Genomic DNA, 21,170 nt, shown 5'->3' on the forward strand with positions numbered 1-21,170 from the left:
CTCAATTTTTTTTAATATTGGCGGTTTCGAAGGAAAGAAAGCTTCGGCATCGTCGTTTCAAAACGCAGCAGAGGTTCGGTAAATATTTTTTCAGAAAATTCGGGAAGTTTTGTATTCAAATATAACAGCTCGTCTGTAGGTTCCGCTTTGGGCTTAAGAAATGGTCGATTTTTTACATAGCAAAGTTTGATATTTCTGCTTAATATAGTCAAAAGCTAAGATAGAGTTCTTTTTGTATGAATTTCAGACATTCTTCTAAAAATTTGTCTGAAAAAACGTACAAAATTTAAGGAAGTTTTTTTTAGCTCGCTAAAAATGGTAATTGTATGAACACATTTTTCTTGGTTCTTTGCTGGACAAGTCAGCTTTTAAAATAAAAATCGCAATTTTTTTTGATATTTCTCTCAACGCTACCGAATCTCTCTTACGTTTAAAAAACCACGGTACCAAATCTCTTTTATGTTGTTAGATAACAATCAGAAACGACGATATCGACAAAAATCATAAGAGTTTTCGTCATTTTTGGCTAGAACAAGACGACGATGGCAACGGTTTCTTGTTTAAAAACAAAAGCTTTCTAAACTACTGCGAGGGTTTAAAACTTTGGCTCTTTTCATTGTAAGCCCCCCCCCCCCCAACACCCGCGGAAATAAATTATGAATAGATCCGGTAAATTAGTATAAAAAGTAAATTATTTAAATAGATTAGTTATATTAACAACTGTTTTGAAAGTGATATCTAATGACGTTATAGAGTTCACGCGTACGAAGATCAGAGACCAAATACTGCGCTTGAAAATTCTACTGTGATTCAAGTTTTGAAACTGAAAACTCAGATTGAATGTTCCGTGGCATGCTCCAAACACCCCGAATGCATATCCTACAATTTCTGCCTCCCAAAAAAGTGTTCACTCAACAAAAACGATGTTTTCTGGCCGGATGTTGAGCTAAAGCAAAATGCCGGTTGTACTTATGGTGGAATGCTGTTGCCTTTTTCACCCCTGTGCCAGGAGGACGGCGTGACTAAAGGGATAAATGCTTCATCGATTCCTGGAAATTGCAGTATTGACCTAAAATGGAGAGTTCCGCATTGGAGCGAATGGAGTGATATAAAATCAGGGGCGTTTTTTTACCCTTAAAATGAACCAAAAGTTTATTTCTAGGAAGGGATCGAAGATACCCGGCTGATCACAAAATTTCTCAAAAATGGTTTAGCGTGATCAACTTTCGCAAAGCATCAGAAAAGATCAAAAAAGTACAAAAATATTATAAAACGGATCCTACTTCGATAAATAACCTTCATTTGCTTCAAGCATTTTGACATTGACAAGATTATATACCATATATGGAATACCGTATATGCATTAAGAAGCCTGATCTGAGAAAAACCGTCGTGCAAAAAAATTTCCTAATTTAAAATTTGGAGAAAACCTTTCTCGGTGATTTCAATGCTGAAACTGCTGGCACAGTTGTTCAAAAAAAGCCCAAAAGTTTACTTTCAGCTGCGAAAGTACTAGCAGCGTATTGTTCAACTAAATGCTCTCTCAATTATGCCCGTTACGCAAGATACATTGTTTGACCTCATGAAATTTATTTGAAACAAGTCTTTTTCAAAAAACTCTGTATGAACGATAAGATAGCCTCCAAAGCAAATAACTCAGTGGAGTAAAAATTGATGAATTAGATTGCTGTAATATGTCAATATTAAGAAAGCGAGTCAAGGCGAACAGCAAAATCAAACAACAACAACAACAAACATTAATTACATCAAAAAATTTATGTCCCTCTTAAAAACTAAATTTAATAACAAAGTCAACATACGGTCAGATAAACCTAAAACTAAACAAAAATAACTTATAAATCACCAGAAAACATATGCGACCAGTCCATAAACAGATTTGGTAACAATAGTACAAAAAAGAACAAAAACAGTGAAGTAAAAAAATTAACTTATTTTTTTTGAAACAGTTAACTTCAAAGTAATAAATACCATTAGGAATCAATTAAAATTACCACAAACTTACGATTACCACTGTTTCTATAGAAGGGCATTAGGACCTGTCCTTATTCATTTTTTAAAGCGGCTAAAAAGAACATCAATGAACAAACAAAATTTCAATTGAAACTTGCCAGAAAACGCTGTCAGAACCGTCAAGCCAAATTTTTGCACTCAAAATATATTTGATTGCGCCTTCTTCAAACAGATAAAATGTAGTACGGGGCCATTCATTAGTAAGACTAGGTAACAAGTAGACAAAAAAGCGAAGTGCTAAAGTATGTAATACTTTTAATTTTTTTTTCGAAACAAAATTACATTCAATGTCATGAAAGGCATTAATTAAAAAAAGAGCTATTTAAATAGGGTCGTTTATTCAAGAAAAAGAAGCCTTCGAAACCTGTAATTATCCAGAATGTTTCTTGCATCTACAAAAAGAAAGTCAAATATGACAAAAATCAAATTAATTTACTTTTTTTGTGAAAAACCGGTGTCGAAGCCAGTAAGGTCATAACAAATTCTTTAAAAAAAAAGATTTTGGGACACCAATCACTTTTATTCCCTTGACACTCATAATGCCATATTTGAACTGTAATTAACTAACGAGATTAGGTAACAAAAAGAAACATAAAAAGAACAAAATTGCGAAGTTAAAAAGTTTTTTTTTAAATTTTGGAAAACGATTGTTTTCAAAGTCATGAAAGCCATCAGCTATCTACTAATATCACAATATCGGTTCTTCTATTCTTCCATGAGAAGCCAATGAAAGCCATCACTATACAGGAAATTTCACAAGACCGAAACGACAAAGTATAAATGACAGTTAGAGACAAAATTAAAAAATTCAATTGATTTCTTCAAGAAAGAGGCGTCGAGGCCGTTAAAATTGTGATGTATATCTTCCAGGATTTTAATATGTTCAATTGTGCCTTATTCTGAATGCTAATAAGGTGACATAAGAACTGTCAATAATGTGATAATGTGACAAAATTAGAAAACGTGAAAAACTGGCAAATATCAAAACAAACAAAAATCTGAAATCTTGTAGTATCAAAGCCAGAAAACAATAAGTTCAGGTTTAAAACTGCAACCGAGAATAAAGGTTAAATCAGTAGAAAGAAGAAGCAGTCTTTCTTTGCTGACACTAAGCTGGAAGTGGAACAAATTAAGAGAAAAATAGAGGAAAAGTTAATTAAGCCATTATTTATTGAAAAGTCAATTATTTTTAAAAAAAAGAAACGACCATAAACTTTTAATTTAAAAATTAAATGCATTAGCTTGGAGCTGCTTAGCAAGCGAATTGGTTGGACCTATCACTCCTGAGCTTTGATTTGATATGTTCTGTTCTATATTATTTAAAAAAAAGTCTGACTGATTACAACCCGATTTTTTTTTGGATTGTAACAGTCCAAGAATGGCCCAAAACTAGCCCTGCTAATATTTATTGTCCGTTAGAAACAATTGATTTTTCAAATGTTGTAGATATAGATAATTTGTTAGTTGAATACTCAAAATAAATTCTGCATTTTTGATAATCAACGAGTAAAGTTAGCAAAAAACGGCAAAGTTTTAACTACAGTGCACTCTCAGCGGACTCTGAAGTAGAAATAGCCCCCCTCTGAGTCTACAAAGAGACAGCATTGTATGAGTGCTGTTTGGAATGTACGGTCGGCAAATTTAATCAAAGTGGACTAAAGTAGCTTATTTCGTGCTGTTTTTGATGGAAAAGGCTAAATTTTGAAATGTTTAACCAGATTTTTTGACCAAAAAAATTAAACCAAAACAATCAACAATGCTTGTTCGTCTTCAAAAATAAAATCAACGACACTATTCTTAAAAGTTATAACAAATTTTAGCAAAATTGACGAAAATTTAGGCAAAAATTCCGGAAAATGTGAATAAAAACAACGTGAATTCACTCTTCTTTTCTCAGAAGTTTAAACCTCGATAACTCCCTGTAGAAAACAAAAATTAAAAAAATCTTTTTAATTCCATATTCTACACTGGACGAGCTTTCTAATGATACCAGTCTCAACTCTTTACGATGAATATATCGAGCGGCGAAAATTTACGGAACAAAAAAAAACCCATTTGAGTTTATAATTCCTCCCCCCCTCAAGAGGGTCGGAACAAAAAGACTATTTACAAATGCAAACCATTTTGAAATATAGTTTTCTTACGTAATGACTATCGAGAATCGAGAAACGAGATAAATCATATATATATATATATATATATATATATATATATATTTATTTATTTATTTATTTATTTATTTATTGCTTGCAGAATATTTGCACTCCCAGACAAACGTGTCATTTTCTTAGATAATGAATTACTATGTAACAGCACGCGCTTTGTAACTGGGTGTGCATAACGTACTGATACTGCGGGGGATAAACGGAAAAGATTCAGTTTCTGGTTCTTGACTTTGGTTAGTCTTTTCGAATATATGTTAATCGATAAATGGGGACAAATGATAGCTAGTGAAATCATTTAACCTTTTCTTGAAAAATAAATTTCTACTCATGTCAACTCGTGCGGAAATTACCCCCTCCGCCTGATTTCTCTCAAAATGATACAAGATTGAGGGGGGTGTTTGTCTATTATGGTCTATCATGATATAAGATTATGGGGTAAGGGGGGGGGGGGGGTGTAATAAGGAGGATTTGTGGATTTAACCCCCCAAAAATAACCCCCCAGAAAGACGTAAGATTAGGGCGGGGGGGTTGTTATAGGGGGGCTTTTTCCATTATAGCTTCTTCAGCATAGTGGTTAAATAACCCAACCCCCCCCCCCCCATCATGGGTATCACACCATTAGGGTGGGCTATAATTTCATGGGGGGCTTTTGTGGGAAAGACAATTTGGGTCTTTCCCATTATACCCCCCAAGCTTAGTGGTAGATAACGTATAGCCCCCAATCATGGTAATTATACCCTTATGGGTGGCTATATTTTCATGGGGGAATACAAAGAGAAAGACCCGACAAGTTTGTGAGGTGGAGGGGATAAAACGATGTAAGGTTATTGGATAGTGGTTGAAATTTTAGATCCCCCCAAAGATTACCCGCCCACCACAACAAAAAAAAGATGTAAGATCAGGGTAAGATCAGGGAGGTAATATGAGAGGGGTAAAAAGGCATAAGATTAAGAGGTTAATGGGGTAATGGAGGATGGAGGGTTAAAGGGTTGGTTTTTAGATTTTACCCTACCCCAAAAAATTAGCCCCCCCCCCCCACAAAAAAAACCCCTTCAAAAATGCAAGATTTGGGTGGTAACTTTAGGGGGCTAAAATTATGAAAGATAAAGATGGTAATGGAGCGTAGATTCAATTAGATGGGTAGTCAAGAATTGGTCAACTTTGATGGCGAGACGCTAAGGAGAACCGGCTGGGTTAAAGAGGTTGCGGCTTCAAAAATGAGTATTCGAGGGTGGGTGACTAAAACAATGCAGAATTAGGGCTTTTGGAGGGAATTGGGTCGGCGGATAGTTACCGCCCTTCTTCTGCATCATTTAACCCCCTAACACGCTAATAACCAGCCCCCCCCCCATTAAACACCACTCCTGCATCGATCGAATTACCCCAATTACTCCGCAAAATGATGTAATTGTTTTGAGGGAAATTGGCTAAGACTTACCCCGATTAACCCCTAATCTTACATCTTTTTGGGATATAAATTCGACACCCAAAGCTATAATTGCAAAATGCGATATGCGAAATAAATTTTTACTTTTCCCAGGTCTAGATACAGACTTATGAAAAGACAATGCTCGACGAAAATGTACTATGAAAAAACAATACTCGACTCATTTGAGCAATGAAAAGATTTGTAGACTTTAACACAATCAGGACTTTACCTCTACTCAGATTTTTTACAAAAGAATTTAGCTGGACCCATTATCTTACACGAGACTTTGGCTCTATACAAATTTGGGCTGGACTTAAGCTCGACACAATGATTGGTAGCAAAGTCGAGATAAAGTCTTTTCATGGGTCAGTCATTATTCTTTTCATAAGTCTGCATTCTGCCCTTAACATGTTACGTGCCTAAGTGCTCATAACGTAGTCAGCATATATGCTCCATCACTTTTTACGATTCAAAAGAACCACAAATCTCTCCAAAACCTGCATTATTTTTTCGCAGATAGCTCATAATTTTCAAAGAGATTGTGATGGCTGATGGGACTAGGACCGATACACTTAAGCTAGCTGGTTTCATTGAGTAAAATAAGGTGGTAATATACTTAAGCCGCAATAAATCTTAAGATTTGACAAATTTTTTAAGGCTTATGAAAGTTTTACAACTGATTATTAAGTTGCACTGTTCGGGTGCAAAGCTATTTAGTCTTGCTCTGGTTCTGCTTCTATATGTACAGAAGCAGGAAAAAATTAAAAGTTTTGAATTTTGCAAAAAGAAAACAGATTTATTAAAAGACTAATGGTGGACCCATGAAAAGACCTTTGCTGGACTTTCTTCGTTATGAAAAGACTTAAGCTCGACTCATGAAAAGATATTAGCTCAACTTTAATCAGGAAGCTCAACTAATTGGTTAATCGGTGTACTGTGTATTTTCTTCTTTCGCCTCATTCTCCGCTTATATTGCATAATTGATCGGCGTTGACACCTCGAACCGGACAGAACTCAACTCTTTTTTTTGGCATTTTTTTGGTACAGACTTGCACTGGAACTGTTTTATGGGCAATAATAAAGCATAAACTTTGAAAGTGTTTACCCTCAGAAACGTCCCTGTAAATACTGAGTTCCAGAATATTCTAATCGCGAATGGACCCGATATCAAACAAGGTTCTGCAAGTTCGGGGCAGAGGAGATCCGTGTTGAAGATAGAGAATGCGAGGGATCGAACAAGCAAATGATCGACCACATTGTGTTGTCAGAGGAAAAGAAGACTTGGGAGGATGCAAGAAAGTACTGCAGTGATAATGGTGAACAACTGTGGGGGGGTATAAATGGCACAGAAGAACAGCTGCATGTGGGTATATGATCATTTTTAAAAATAAAAAGAGAGACTAAGCAAACCCCAGTCGATTTCGAATGGCTATCTTGCAAGATTCTGGCAGATTCTGCCGGAATCTTGCAAGATTATGCATAATCTTGCAAGATTTCTGCCAGAATCTTGCAAGATAACCATTCATTCTGCCAGAAACTTGCAAGATAACCATTTTTCTTCCAGAATCTTACAAGATAATCATTTCTCTGTCAGAATCCTCTAATATATCCACTTTTTTTGCACAAGATCCTACAAGATGAATTGATTAATGCGAGTAATTCTGACAGCAAGAGATTTGCGCGACAGCTCTTTTAAAGTCTTTCGAAGCTCAAAAAAACGGCAAGCCGTGAATAATCACATTTTTTGGCCATTGGCAAGAAAACTTAAGCGCAAGGAGCTGAATTAAATGAAAGGAAGTTGGTTAAGATGCAAAGAATAATATCACATAATTTTTTCATCAGAAAAGATAATCTAGACGTGTAGTTTTGTAAATCTTGATAAAGTTGAAAAAAAAATCGGTTTTTAATAGTAATTTATTTTGTGTTAACAGTTCTCAGAGGCAGATTTTAATTCATTTTCTTCAGATAATTCATATTTCCAGATTCAAAATCTATTTAAATTTATTATTTTTCTTAAAAAACACGCAACTGATTCTTAAGTAAATTTCTGGTCAAAATGAAATGTGCTGCATGAATGGGAGCCAATAAGAGGACAGCTCGACCGGAACGAACTTGCAAGAATCTTGAAAGATATCCATTCTTCTGGCAGATCTTGCAAGATAACCATTTTTCTGGCAGATCTTGCAAGATAACCATTTTTCTGCCAGATCTTGCAAGATAGACAGTTTTTGCAAGATTCTGGCAGAATCTTGCAAGATAACCATCTGGTCTCGACTGGGGAAGAGTCTGCCCAGCGTGCTTTCAGAAATTACCATCTGAACTAATCCCGTTTTATAAGTAACTAACATGATTGAGTTCACTTTAATTATCCAGCTGAGTCAAAGTTTTTTTTAAAGTTGATGGATTTTGTTCACATACAGTTGATTCGTCTTAAACAGCGATTGCTTTCGTTAAACTTTTTTTGGAAAAAATTGTCTAAAACGCTTGTAAGATTTTGTCATTAATTTTTTCGGGTTCAGTTTAATGATGTCTTCATTGATATAGCACATGATTTTTGGAATCTATTCTGTTTCGCCCGGAGGCCGAAACAGAATAGATCCGATTTTTGTTTGCCAGCGAAGTAGAACGGTACCAGAAATTGTTTATGCTATTTAAAAATTTTCTATCGGAACAAGAAGGAGGTTTGTATTGACTTGTCGTGTCGATGTCTCCCTGACATAAAACAATGCTGTCCTTTGGCTCCAAGATTGTAATCTTAACTTCTGTTTTTAATCACTGCCGAGAATATAACGTCGTTTAGATCGTTGCATTGTGGTAAAGGTCGCAGTTGTACTTGCGTCAATCTATCTTTGTAATTCGACTTCATAAAATCCAATACATAGCTATGCGTTGAAGGTTTTTGACGAGTTTTTTTCGCTCTGTTTATAGCAAAACTCACACTCAATGGCAAATTTTCAAGAGAGACTAAATCACTACCATAAAAACTTCTGGAATGCATGATTTTTGTGATATACAGTATCAGGTTTTGAACCCAAAAACATTGTGCGTAACTTTACGCAATGAATTTCATGAAAAAATTTGACATTTGACTCTACCATCTGTTGTCTCTTACAATAGGTTAAATTTTCTGATGTCAGCAAATGGTATCTGTTTGGTTTTCCCGATGAATAAGATGGCTTTCCAAGTTGAGGTGTCATCCGGTAAAGACCTCTGATCTGACCAAGTCCAACGCTCACGGTGTGTTCCCAGACCAAAATTACAGGGTCTGGGATGTGGTTCGAGCGCACAATAGTATGATCAGATGTCAGTTCGGTCTGGGGATGATATGATCAGAGGGCACTTCAGGACTGGAAAGGTCTGATCAGTAGCGGACTCAAGAGCACATAATTCTGATCAGAGACCATTTCGAGCGGAAATTTTTCCTTTTGATTTTTTGTTTTTTTTTACCGAGAGATGTTAGCTCTACCAAGAGGCAACAAAACGCAGCATTCTGATCACACACCCATCTAGAGTCTGATGGCTTTGATCAGAACCAAAGGGTTCCAGCTGATAGAAAATGTCGGTCCCCTTAAAAGGAAATTTTGATTAACAGTAGAACACGACGTTTTATATGGAAAGCTGTCTAAATTCTTCCATTGAGTTCGAAATATTCACTAATGGTACACTCAATAAATTTTTTCTCAGCAGTTGGGTTTTCTTTTCCATAGCAAAAACACTTTTAGAATGGTCTTTTCCTTAGATAAATATAATAATGCAAATACCATTTTTTACGAAATGAATAAATTATCACAAAATTTTTTCAAGTTGAAAACCATTCACTGATCAGACTATCACGAGCGCAATTGAATCTGATCAGAGGTGACTTCAAGCGCACAATAGTCTGATCAGAAGTACTTTTGAGCGCGCAACAGTCTGCTCAGAAGTGATTTGACCGCACAATCGTCTGGATGATGGTTTGGGTTTGGCGTGGTCCATGGTCGTACAATCGTCGCGACAGTTGTCTGATTTTTGTCTGATCACAGGTCCTTTGCGTCTGGAAAGGTCTGATCAGAGACAGTTTCGAGCGCGCTTTAGTCTGATCAGAGGATACTTTGGTCTGGGATGGTCTGATCAGAATTTACTTTCGTCTGGCACGTTCTGCTCCGAGGTCACTTCCGGATGGCACCCCAACCTGGGTTCGAAGATCCCATTTATTCGAAATTGAAAGTTGAATGGTCAGGACCATTATCTCAAGCTGTCAAATATAGTCAAAAATATTTCTAAGTGTTTGGTTGAAGTTTGGTCGCTGATTGATTGTGATCTTGTTTTTTCTTGTTTCTTATAAATTTTTCGTGTAGTTGTGAGATCCTACTTGATTTAGCGCAATGGCAGAAAAATAAAAATCGTGAGTTCTTAACTTTTAAATCACTTCGTAAAAAGCAAATCTTAGTCAGTAAAGCTCTTGCCAGGTTAAAAAATGCTTCCATAGTGATGACCTCTTAAATGTTATTTCAACCAGCTATCTTCATTCAATAGATGATGCTGGAATGGTTTGGAGGCAATGCCTACTGGTTGGGAATCAGCGACTGGAAAACAGAAGGATACTGGTTCAATCTCAGAGGCCAGAATGTCACTTCAATGCTGCTCGCATTACCGTGGGAAAACAATAAGCCCGACAATACGGAGTAAGTTTGAATTTCCTTTGATGAACCTCGGAATATTGGCCACTGGCGTCGATAGGTACAAATAAAACAACCGGTCCGTTCTCAGAGTCAAGTTTTAATCAGCGCTGATTCAGTGAAATTGCACCTTGGAGCATTGAAGCCTCTTGAGCCTCAGAACTCTGTTCATGTAATTTTGAACTTTTCACCACATTTCTCAACACTTTTCTTACATAAATTCAACACAACAAAATTTTTGGCACAATCATTACAGTGCAGAGGTATACCCCAAAATTTCCGCCTTAGTAAAATTGGCTCGAAAATTAGTTACATAAAATGAACGAAATTAGATGACATCCTTTGTATATTACTTTTCGCAAAAGGGGTTCCGCCAATTTTGCGAAATAAAAGAACATTCGGTGCGAAAAGTAGGTAACAAATCTTGTAGTACGTTTCCGCTCAATTTTGGTATCTATTAATCGCGAGCATTTTGAGCATACAATAAGCACTTTTATAAAGATTTAATTGAAGCTTTCAAAGCTTTAAAGTGCTTTAAATACATGCAACCACAAAAAAGGATTTTTTTTCCGAAAAATCCCTTGCACATCAAAGGCTTTGAATACCAATGTGGGACTGGCCAATTTTAATAAGTAGTAATAAATAGTACTAATAAGTAATAATAAGTAGAATAAAGTAGTAATAAAGTACTACTAGTAGTATTAAGTAAAGCTTAATTAAATAAGTAGTAATTAAGTTAGGCTTAATTGCGGATTATATGCGAAATCGAGCTACATTGTGTGCGAAAAATTGATACGTAAATTGAGCGGATGCGTGATACAACTCACGCGAAAAATAGGTTATCAAGTTTGTACTTGTATTCCGCGGCTAAAATTAGGACACTTTTGCGAACACGGGATACGATATTCCCCTCCACTTTGCCGGTTTCTGCTAAAGTAGCTATTTTCCGCAATATTGTACCACTTTCAATGTATTAACATAGTAAAAACGAACACGAGATACACACATCGGGCATATATGCCCGTGACGATTTGGGTATACCTCTGCACTGTAATGAATCTTTACGTGTTATTTACACAACTGCAGCTCCTCAGAAAAAGAGAGCAGTTCAGCGCTTTCAGCACATTGCTACTTAAAGATTTGCGTGAAAATCTAGTGATCACTATTGCTCATAGCGTACGTAATCAGCATGTACGCTCTAACACCTTTTGCAATTCTGAAGAGCAAATTTAACAAACTGTTTAGTTAAGTAAAACAACTTGTAAGAATTGAAAAATGGCGATGAAGTTTTGTTTTCTTGTCTGTTTTTGGTTGATCAAATAAGTAGTAACTCATTCAATATATACAACTTAAAGGTCAAAGAAAAACTAAGTAAGCCTTAAGTGCCTAGGGCAGTGTCACTACCTTGATTCCTCATAAAAACGAAGTTTGATGAACATCTAGCATTAAAAAAGAACAATACTAAAAGAACAAAAACTTAAAGACATAAAAACTGAAAAAGTGGGGGTTAGATTTTGGTTTTAAAAAGCCCTTGAGTTCCATACCGAATTCAGAAGTCGCACAAAAAATTTCTCGAGCTACTAAAATTTTTTCTTTGGGCGCAACGTCAAAACACTGTAGCCAAAACACGTAAACCTAAGGTGCGACAATTAAGTTTAGGATTTTTATCTCTTCCGACTAGTTCACGTATAGCCTCTGGAGTCAAATATGACTTCCAGAAAGGACTATTTGAAAGACTTTATTATTTAAATAAATAAAGACTGAAAATACTCTTCCCTGATTGGATAAAAAGGGAATAATATCTTTTCCTTTCTTTCCTTTAGATGTTTACCCATTTACCCCTCTTCTCAGAAGAGAAAGTTATTTAGTCAGTACCAGTTCTACACCTGATATAATAATAAAGTATATTTCTCTCTCTCTCTCTCTCTCTCTCTCTACTCCGCTCTTGTTTAGTATTGAGATATATGTTAGACTTTAGCATTGGGGCCCGTGCACTGTCTACTGAAGCTCAGATAGAAGAGTAACAGACTAGAGATATAGAACTTTAGTTAGTCAGGTAAGCCTTAGGAGTACACCTTATTCTTGAGACAACCATAAGACAGTTCTAGAAGTATCTTAATAAAGGTAAGCTCAGAACACGTCTTATCTGGTGCGACCAGTGCTGAACTAAATTGGGTAAACAAACAGAAAAAACGTCGAAAAAATAACAAAAGTATTGTTGGTAAACATAACACATATAAAGAACATTAAAATGGCTTACAACTACAATGAACAAACAAATACTAGCAATTTCTTAATACCATTTACAATTGCTAACGATTGTCCACAAGAAAATCGTGAAATCATATACAGAATAATAATAAACTTGAAAACAACTTCTTTGAAGAAACAAAACATATACAACAGATTAACATACATAGAAACCATCTAGTACATTATTTACCAGTAATACTACTGGATAGAGATCAATATAACAAACATTGCACATTCACACTAACAGATGAAAAAGGAAATAAAAAGATATTTTTTAATTTTCAAAATGAAACATCACTATCGGATATATTTAAAATATTCTTGAAAAGACATGAGGAATCACAAGATAAAACAAAATTGACAGCTGTAACATCCACTACGTACGAAACACTAAAGAATACAGCCAGATACCTGAACGAACATCGTCAACAAATACAGTCAGTGAATGATAAATTAAGATCCGACATAAAAAATTATAACATTTGGCTAACAAAGATAATTGAATTAAAAACAGATTTGAGAACAACAACATTAGATATAATAAAAATAGTATCTGAATTTACATTCCTATTTTGGTTAGATAACTTCGAACACACTAATGAAAAACGAATCCAATTCGGAGAAACATTTCCGGAAGAAATTAGTCATTTATGTGACGAGCTCCAGATCATTTGGAATAGTGAACACTATTCCGAACATTTCGAAAGCACATTAAAAATATGCTCCGATAGCATAAACTTCATCGAAGGATTACAAAGTCATGTAAAAATCACAGGTCAAAGTCAAACATGATCTTCTTCATTTAACTTATCAAGAAGCCTAACATCGACATCATCACCTAAAGACATTCAAACAAATAATAGCTTACAAACAAAACAAAAATCAACACTAAAACCTGATAAACAATTAACATCGAATTTATTTGGAAATCAACAAAATATAGACGAAGACATAGATATCTCAGATTCCGAAGAAAGAGAGATACGATTTGAAAATCAATTACCACCATCAGTGAACCAAAACGCTCGAAGGAAATATCCAATGAGAGATAATAGAAACAATACCTATATTAGATCTCTAAATGATAACCAAGAGTATCAGGAACAATATTGGAGACAACAAACAAATAATTACATAGAACTAAAAAATGAAATAACGGCTACAGTAACAAATCACACAAATAAACTAATAGATGATTTGGAAATGAAATATCAACAGATGAATAAAAGAATGGAAAAAAGACAAGAAGAAGCACTAGAAATGGTATTCAACAGACTAGATAAAACTCTGGATAACATAAATAGACAGACAAACCTCAGAACAGAAAATGAACAATCATTCACTAACAGGAATATAGACAATATTCCGAACGAAAACATACAAAATAATAATAGACAATACAATCGACAACAAGAAAATCGGAATAGAAGAACCAATTCTCTCACAGCAGAAGAAAGAGAAACAACCGTAGTAGAACCTCCTCTACCCTTTTATAAACAATTGACATCAATGAGTATAAACGAAGAACCTCAAATAGAACAAAGCATCAGCAGTGGTTCAGTACCCACAACAATAAGACCTTTCGATGGTACAGACCCAGCATATACTGTTGAAGAATACTTAAACAGTATAGTTGCAGCTATGATATTTAGCAGTGGAATAGAACCAGTAAACAAACCTGGACATCATCAATGGAAAGTAAAAAGAGCAGCTTTAATACTACATACCCGACAAGGACCTGCACAAAAATGGTATTCAACACTTCCAAGTGAAACAAAATTAGATTGGGAAACATTTTGCAAAGAATTTTCCGATATGTTTGATTCTGAAAAGTCAAAACAACAAGCAAAAATAATATTACAACAACTAAAAAAGCATACAAACGAATCACTAAGATCATTAGCATTGAGAATAGAAACTCTCATAAAAACTGCTTATTCATTGTACACAGAAGATTACAGAAATAGCGTAATGAACCAAACATTTATTAGATGTTTAGATAACGAACTAAAAACAGCAGCATTAAAAAAGCATGCGAATCATAAACAAACGCCAAGAGAACCGGAAATGCCATTCAAAGCATTGGTAGAAAAAATAGACCAGATGGATCTAACAAGAACTATAACAAATAATCACAAACGACTATATGAAGTTAATCAGAGTACAAGTAATATCAATGATGTTCTAAAACAAATGAATATAGCCTGTAACAATATCAACGAACTTAACCAAAACGATCTAGAACAATTTGAAGGAACAATATGTAACGTCCTTAACGGAATTAATAATACATATGACAAAAAGAATTTTAAAGGTAGACCAAAATTTGCATTGTTTTGCAGCTCACACGGACATACCAAAGGTAGATGCTTCAAAAGACCACGTCGAGAAAGCATAGCACGACCAAAAGAAAGATCATTCTATGGTCATATGAGAAATAATCAAAATTTACCAAACAGAAAGATTGATTCAAATAACATTAACGGAAGACAATTACCGCCAACGTCACCGATATATAACAATTCACGAAGTCGAACCCCATACAGATCACAATCAAGAAACAATTATAATAACAACGTAAACCCTAGAGATGATAGGAATTATCAAGGATATCGGAAATCAAATAATTACAATAACAGAAGTACAAGTTATAATAGAAACAATTACAGTAGAAGCAGAGGAAACAGTTACAATAGAAATAACAATCATAACAGATATAATAGTAGATCAAGTTCAAGATATACGGACAGAAATAACTCAAGACAACAACCACCATATAACAGAAATAATTACAATAACAATAACAGACAAAGATATAATAGCAGAGATTCAAACAGAAACGATAGATATAGACAACGTTCAAGTAGTAACAATAGAAATTACTCAAACAACAATAACAGAAATGACAGGAGAAATTCATCACAAAGAGAACAAAATCAAAGGAATTACTCTACAGAAAGACGAAATGAAGGAAATAAATATAACAATAGTAATAACAAAAACAGAATAAATAATATTAAATCAGAAAAACAAAACGATGACCCACCAGGAATTGACGAATACGAATACACATCAGAGTCATCAGACGAAGATCAAGAGATATTAGTTAAATTCTACAACGCAAACGAAGATACATGCAATACATTAACAAATACATTAGAAAGTAACCCTACATGGATATTACCGATGTATCAATGTAATAAATTTGAACAAGATTTCACTAAACAAAAACTAATTTTAGAAATTGACTTTTTACTAGATTCAGTAGCAACATTAAATCTACTCAATGAAGATACTTGGAATGAGATAAAATATAATAACCCAGAAATACAATTAGAAAAAGCAAACGAAACATTAACTGCATCGAACAACACTACAATAAAAACATACGGAACAGTCAAATTACCTCTTACACCGGATAGAATCTTGAAGAACAGAACCAGACCACAAAACAATTTTTACATTCATTTTTATGTAACCCAATCTAATCATAACATCCTAGGCACCCAGTTCTTCAAAGAATATATTGAAACGATAAATGTAAACACAAATAGACTAACCTTAAATACAAATACAATCCTAGATAACGATATTATATTCTATATGAATAGTACAAAAGGTTACCCGTATTACTCGCGATTATACCCAATATTTAACAGAGAAACAATTTATATCGAACATAACCAAAATAAAAGCATAACATTTCCAATACCTATATTTAAACAAATGAGAAAATCAAATGAAAAAACAATTCATAAATCACATTTCTATTTTGAACCGATAAACAAATATCACAATATATCTTTTACAGATATAAAAGGCTTCACAGCAGATGAATAATACTTCATAGACATTTTACTAGTTAACAAAAACAGACATAGAATAACCATAAACACAGGGTTAATTGGTTTCATGTATAGAAATATTACATCTAAAAAACAAGATAACGAAATATATCGAACAAATTTAATTGACTTATTCACAGCATTGTATCATCTAACATACGAAAGTGAACACGATATTAGTGAAATACTAAACATACAAGAAAACGAAACAATCGGACAAGTAGCAACATTTGAAAGGAAACCAAACTTTAATTGCAAATTTAATATTAACAAATATTCCGAACAAGACAAGGAATTTATACAAATGTTTGATTTTCAACATTCACACTTAACACAAGAAGAGTTCAAAAAAGTAGTAACAATCATATTACAATACAAACAAGTATATGCAACAACAAAATTTGACGTCGGAAAAACAAAAGTAAAATTGAACCTACCGATGAAAAAAGATGCAATTTTCAAAAAACAACGAATAAGCAAAGTACCGATACACCTTCGAGAAAGAATACAAAAACTATTAGATATACTAAAAAAATACGACATCCTTGCACCCGTTAACAAAGAGCAACTATCAACAGGAAACACATTCACAAATCCAGTAATAATATTACGAAAAGCCGAATCATTAAAAATCGTGCTAGACGCAAGATACTTGAACAGCATGATAGATGAATCCAAATGTAACTGGCCAATCGAACCAGTTGATGTAGCCCTAACAAGGATTTATGGAACAATATTCACAACAGCAGATCTAAATAGCGCATATAACCAAATACCACTAGACGAAGAATCAATGCGATTTACACATTTTACAATCGGAAATGAACAATACTGTTTTAAACGCTTATTCTACGGAATATCAATCGGACCAGCAGCATTTGCATCAATACTAACACATTTTCTATATCCCTTAATCAGAAAAGGAACAGTCATTACATACGTAGATGACATATTCATCCAAACAAATTCATATGAACAAATGTTCGAAACATTGATAGAATATCACAAAATACTACTTAAAGAAAACCTCAAAGCAGCACCCGACAAAACATATTTTATGTTAAAGAAAGTAAAATTCTTGGGACATATAATTGAAGATAAAAAAGTGAAACCACTTACATCACGGATTGATGGATTCCAAAAACTGGAACCACCAACGAATATGAAAGCTTTACAGCGATACCTGGGAACAATAAATTTCCTAGCGACATACGTATATGGTATGCAACCAATACTACAACCATTATATAATCTCTTACAAAAAGAGAACGACTTTAAATGGACAAAAGAACATCAAAAAATTTTTGAACAAATGAAAAGAACAATAACACATAAACTCGAATTAACGATGCCAGACACTAAAAAACCATTTTACATCATAACAGACGCATCCAACACAGGCATTGGAGCAGCATCATTACAACAGCATCCAACTGAAAAGAAGATGAGATTAATGTCAGCAAACTCTAGACTATTCACACCAATTGAAATGCGACTATCTACATTAATTAGAGAATGCTCAGTGATCATATTCGCCCTAACGGAATATGAATTCCTACTAACAGGTTCAAATCATCCAATTATTCTATTTACAGACCACAAACCAATAATCTATCTATTTACACAAAAGAATAAACCGAATCACAGAGTTTACAGATTTCAACTTATCCTAATGAAGTTTCCAAATTTACACATTATTTGGACAGAAGGGAAAAACCTAGCCTTACTCGATCTTCTTAGTAGAACAATAGATGAAGAACATTTTACTAAAACACGAGACATTACAGTAGAAATACCAGAAAACATAAAATTCTTTTTTGCAAAAACACCATTTGCAAATAACCTAGAATGCAAATACAGCATATGTAACAACACAGATGAAGACAATAAAGAAAAAACACACTATCCAGTTTTAGCTAACATACATAATAACTATTTCGAAATCAACATTGATAAGAACGAATATCACCCAATATCATACGAGAAGTATAACACAGAGACAAAAACAAATTTAATTCCGAAATACAAACCAAAAACAAAAAATTGGCAATCACCAATTGTAGAAAAAGACGACTTGATCATTGAGAAAAACCAAAAAGGACCATACACGGTTCACCATGACGACGACTATCTTAGACTAATTAACAATGTTAAACAAGAAAATAATTACGATAACGCAAAAATAACAGACGTTTTCTATGATGAAAAAACGAAAATCACGGACGACCTCATTAGAGAAACACAAATCATAGATCCAGTACTACACAAAGTCAAAATGTGGAAAAAACATAACAATAAACCACATTCAGTAACAATGGACATACGCGGAAACAAAGGACTCTTTGCATACTATAGAAAGTTTAAATCAATAGTAATTGACGAAAAAACTGGAATAATTAAAATTCTTATTAGAATTCACAAAAGCACAATCCAAAGAATATGCTTACCGTTAACAACACTACTATGTGTTTTCTACGAAAATCATTGCATAGATACAGTTGGCCATACAGGACTTGAAAAAACAAAAAGAAACATAATGGAGAAATACTATTTTCCAAATTTAACAACCTGGATAAAAATCCTAATAGCAGATTGCATACAATGCCAAACAAACAAAGTATTTGCAAACACAAAAACAAAAAGTAAAAAAGAACAATTAGCACCGACAAAGTCATATTTTAATAAAATGATAATGATAGATACAAAAGGACCCATCCACCCATCATCCGAAGGGAATAATTTTATATTTGTAATAGTAGATGCATTTTCACACTATGTAACAATTATGTGTGCACCCAAAAATAATGCACATTATGCATTTACGGCATTATTTGAACATTGGTTTATCAAATTTGGATTACCAGAAGAAATTCGTTCCGATAACGGATCAGAATACATTAACACAGAATTAATACATTTATGTAACTACTTTGAAATCAAGTTTAAACCAAGTACAATATATGCACCGTGCACTAACGGATTAGTAGAAGGGACAAACAGAATAATCGGACAATTTATCAGAACATTATTAGACAAAAAATATCACAATTGGTCAAGGAAAGCAAAATTCTTTCCATACGCATACAATACTCAATACCAAACACGATTAGGTATGTCAGCATATGAAGTCGTTTTCAACCAAAAGCCAAGAAAACCAACAAAAATAAAACTTGGAACAACAACAGATGAAATGGGAAATTGCAACCCAACGGAAAAAAGTGCATGCAACACACAACCAGCACATACTCATTTGGAAAAACAATTCAACCATCCAAAAATAGCAAAGTTACAAAAAGGAACATTTGCTAAATGGTTCCTAGATAAAGAAAAACACTATAATGATACACATCGTACAATTACAAAAATACTTCAAAACAGCAAAAAGTTAACAGACGAGATGAATCTACGATTTCGTACAGCAAAACCACTTGAGAAAAATACTTTTGTATTAGTGACAAATCATCAACAAATTGACGGCATATCTAAAAAACTACTACCACTAAAAACAGGACCATATCTTACACAAAGAGAACGACTTTAAATGGACAAAAGAACATCAAACAATTTTTGAACAAATGAAAAGAACAATAACACATAAACTCGAATTAACGATGCCAGACACTAAAAAACCATTTTACATCATAACAGACGCATCCAACACAGGCATTGGAGCAGCATTATTACAACAGCATCCAACTGAAAAGAAGATGAGATTAATGTCAGCAAACTCTAGACTATTCACACCAATTGAAATGCGACTAGCTACATTAATTAGAGAATGCTCAGTGATCATATTCACCCTAACGGAATATGAATTCCTACTAACAGGTTCAAATCATCCAATTATTCTGTTTACAGACCACAAACCAATAATCTATCTATTTACACAAAAGAATAAACCGAATCACAGAGTTTACAGATTTCAACTTATACTAATGAAATTTCCAAATTTACACATTATTTGGACAGAAGGGAAAAACCTAGCCTTACTCGATCTTCTTAGTAGAACAATAGATGAAGAACATTTTACTAAAACACGAGACATTACAGTAGAAATACCAGAAAACATAAAATTCTTTTTTGCAAAAACACCATTTGCAAATAACCTAGAATGCAAATACAGCATATGTAACAACACAGATGAAGACAATAAAGAAAAAACACACTATCCAGTTTTAGCTAAGATACATAATAACTATTTCGAAATCAACATTGATAAGAACGAATATCACCCAATATCATACGAGAAGTATAACACAGAGACAAAAACAAATTTAATTCCGAAATACAAACCAAAAACAAAAAATTGGCAATCACCAATTGTAGAAAAAGACGACTTGATCATTGAGAAAAACCAAAAAGGACCATACACGGTTCACCATGACGACGACTATCTTAGACTAATTAACAATGTTAAACAAGAAAATAATTACGATAACGCAAAAATAACAGACGTTTTCTATGATGAAAAAACGAAAATCACGGAAGACCTCATTAGAGAAACACAAATCATAGATCCAGTACTACACAAAGTCAAAATGTGGAAAAAACATAACAATAAACCACATTCTGTAACAATGGACATACGCGGAAACAAAGGACTCTTTGCATACTATAGAAAGTTTAAATCAATAGTAATTGACGAAAAAACTGGAATAATTAAAATTCTTATTAGAATTCACAAAAGCACAATCCAAAGAATATGCTTACCGTTAACATTACTAATATGTGTTTTCTACGAAAATCATTGCATAGATACAGTTGGCCATACAGGACTTGAAAAAACAAA

At 33.9% G+C, this 21,170-nt stretch overlaps 1 protein-coding gene across 1 annotated transcript in view; it reads left to right on the plus strand.

Moving 5' to 3' along the window:
* Positions 1-21,170, plus strand: part of LOC142345934 (uncharacterized) — an 80,969-nt gene that overhangs the window by 42,937 nt on the left and 16,862 nt on the right. The window contains exons 4-5 of the mRNA XM_075398400.1: positions 6,765-6,988; positions 10,141-10,289. Of these exons, the coding sequence (XP_075254515.1) occupies positions 6,765-6,988; positions 10,141-10,289 (373 nt within the window). The remainder of the gene's footprint in view (positions 1-6,764; positions 6,989-10,140; positions 10,290-21,170) is intronic.

This window comes from Convolutriloba macropyga, chromosome 9 (assembly GCF_964194025.1).
Source record: "Convolutriloba macropyga chromosome 9, txConMacr16.3, whole genome shotgun sequence".
Taxonomy (NCBI): Eukaryota; Metazoa; Xenacoelomorpha; order Acoela; family Convolutidae; genus Convolutriloba; species Convolutriloba macropyga.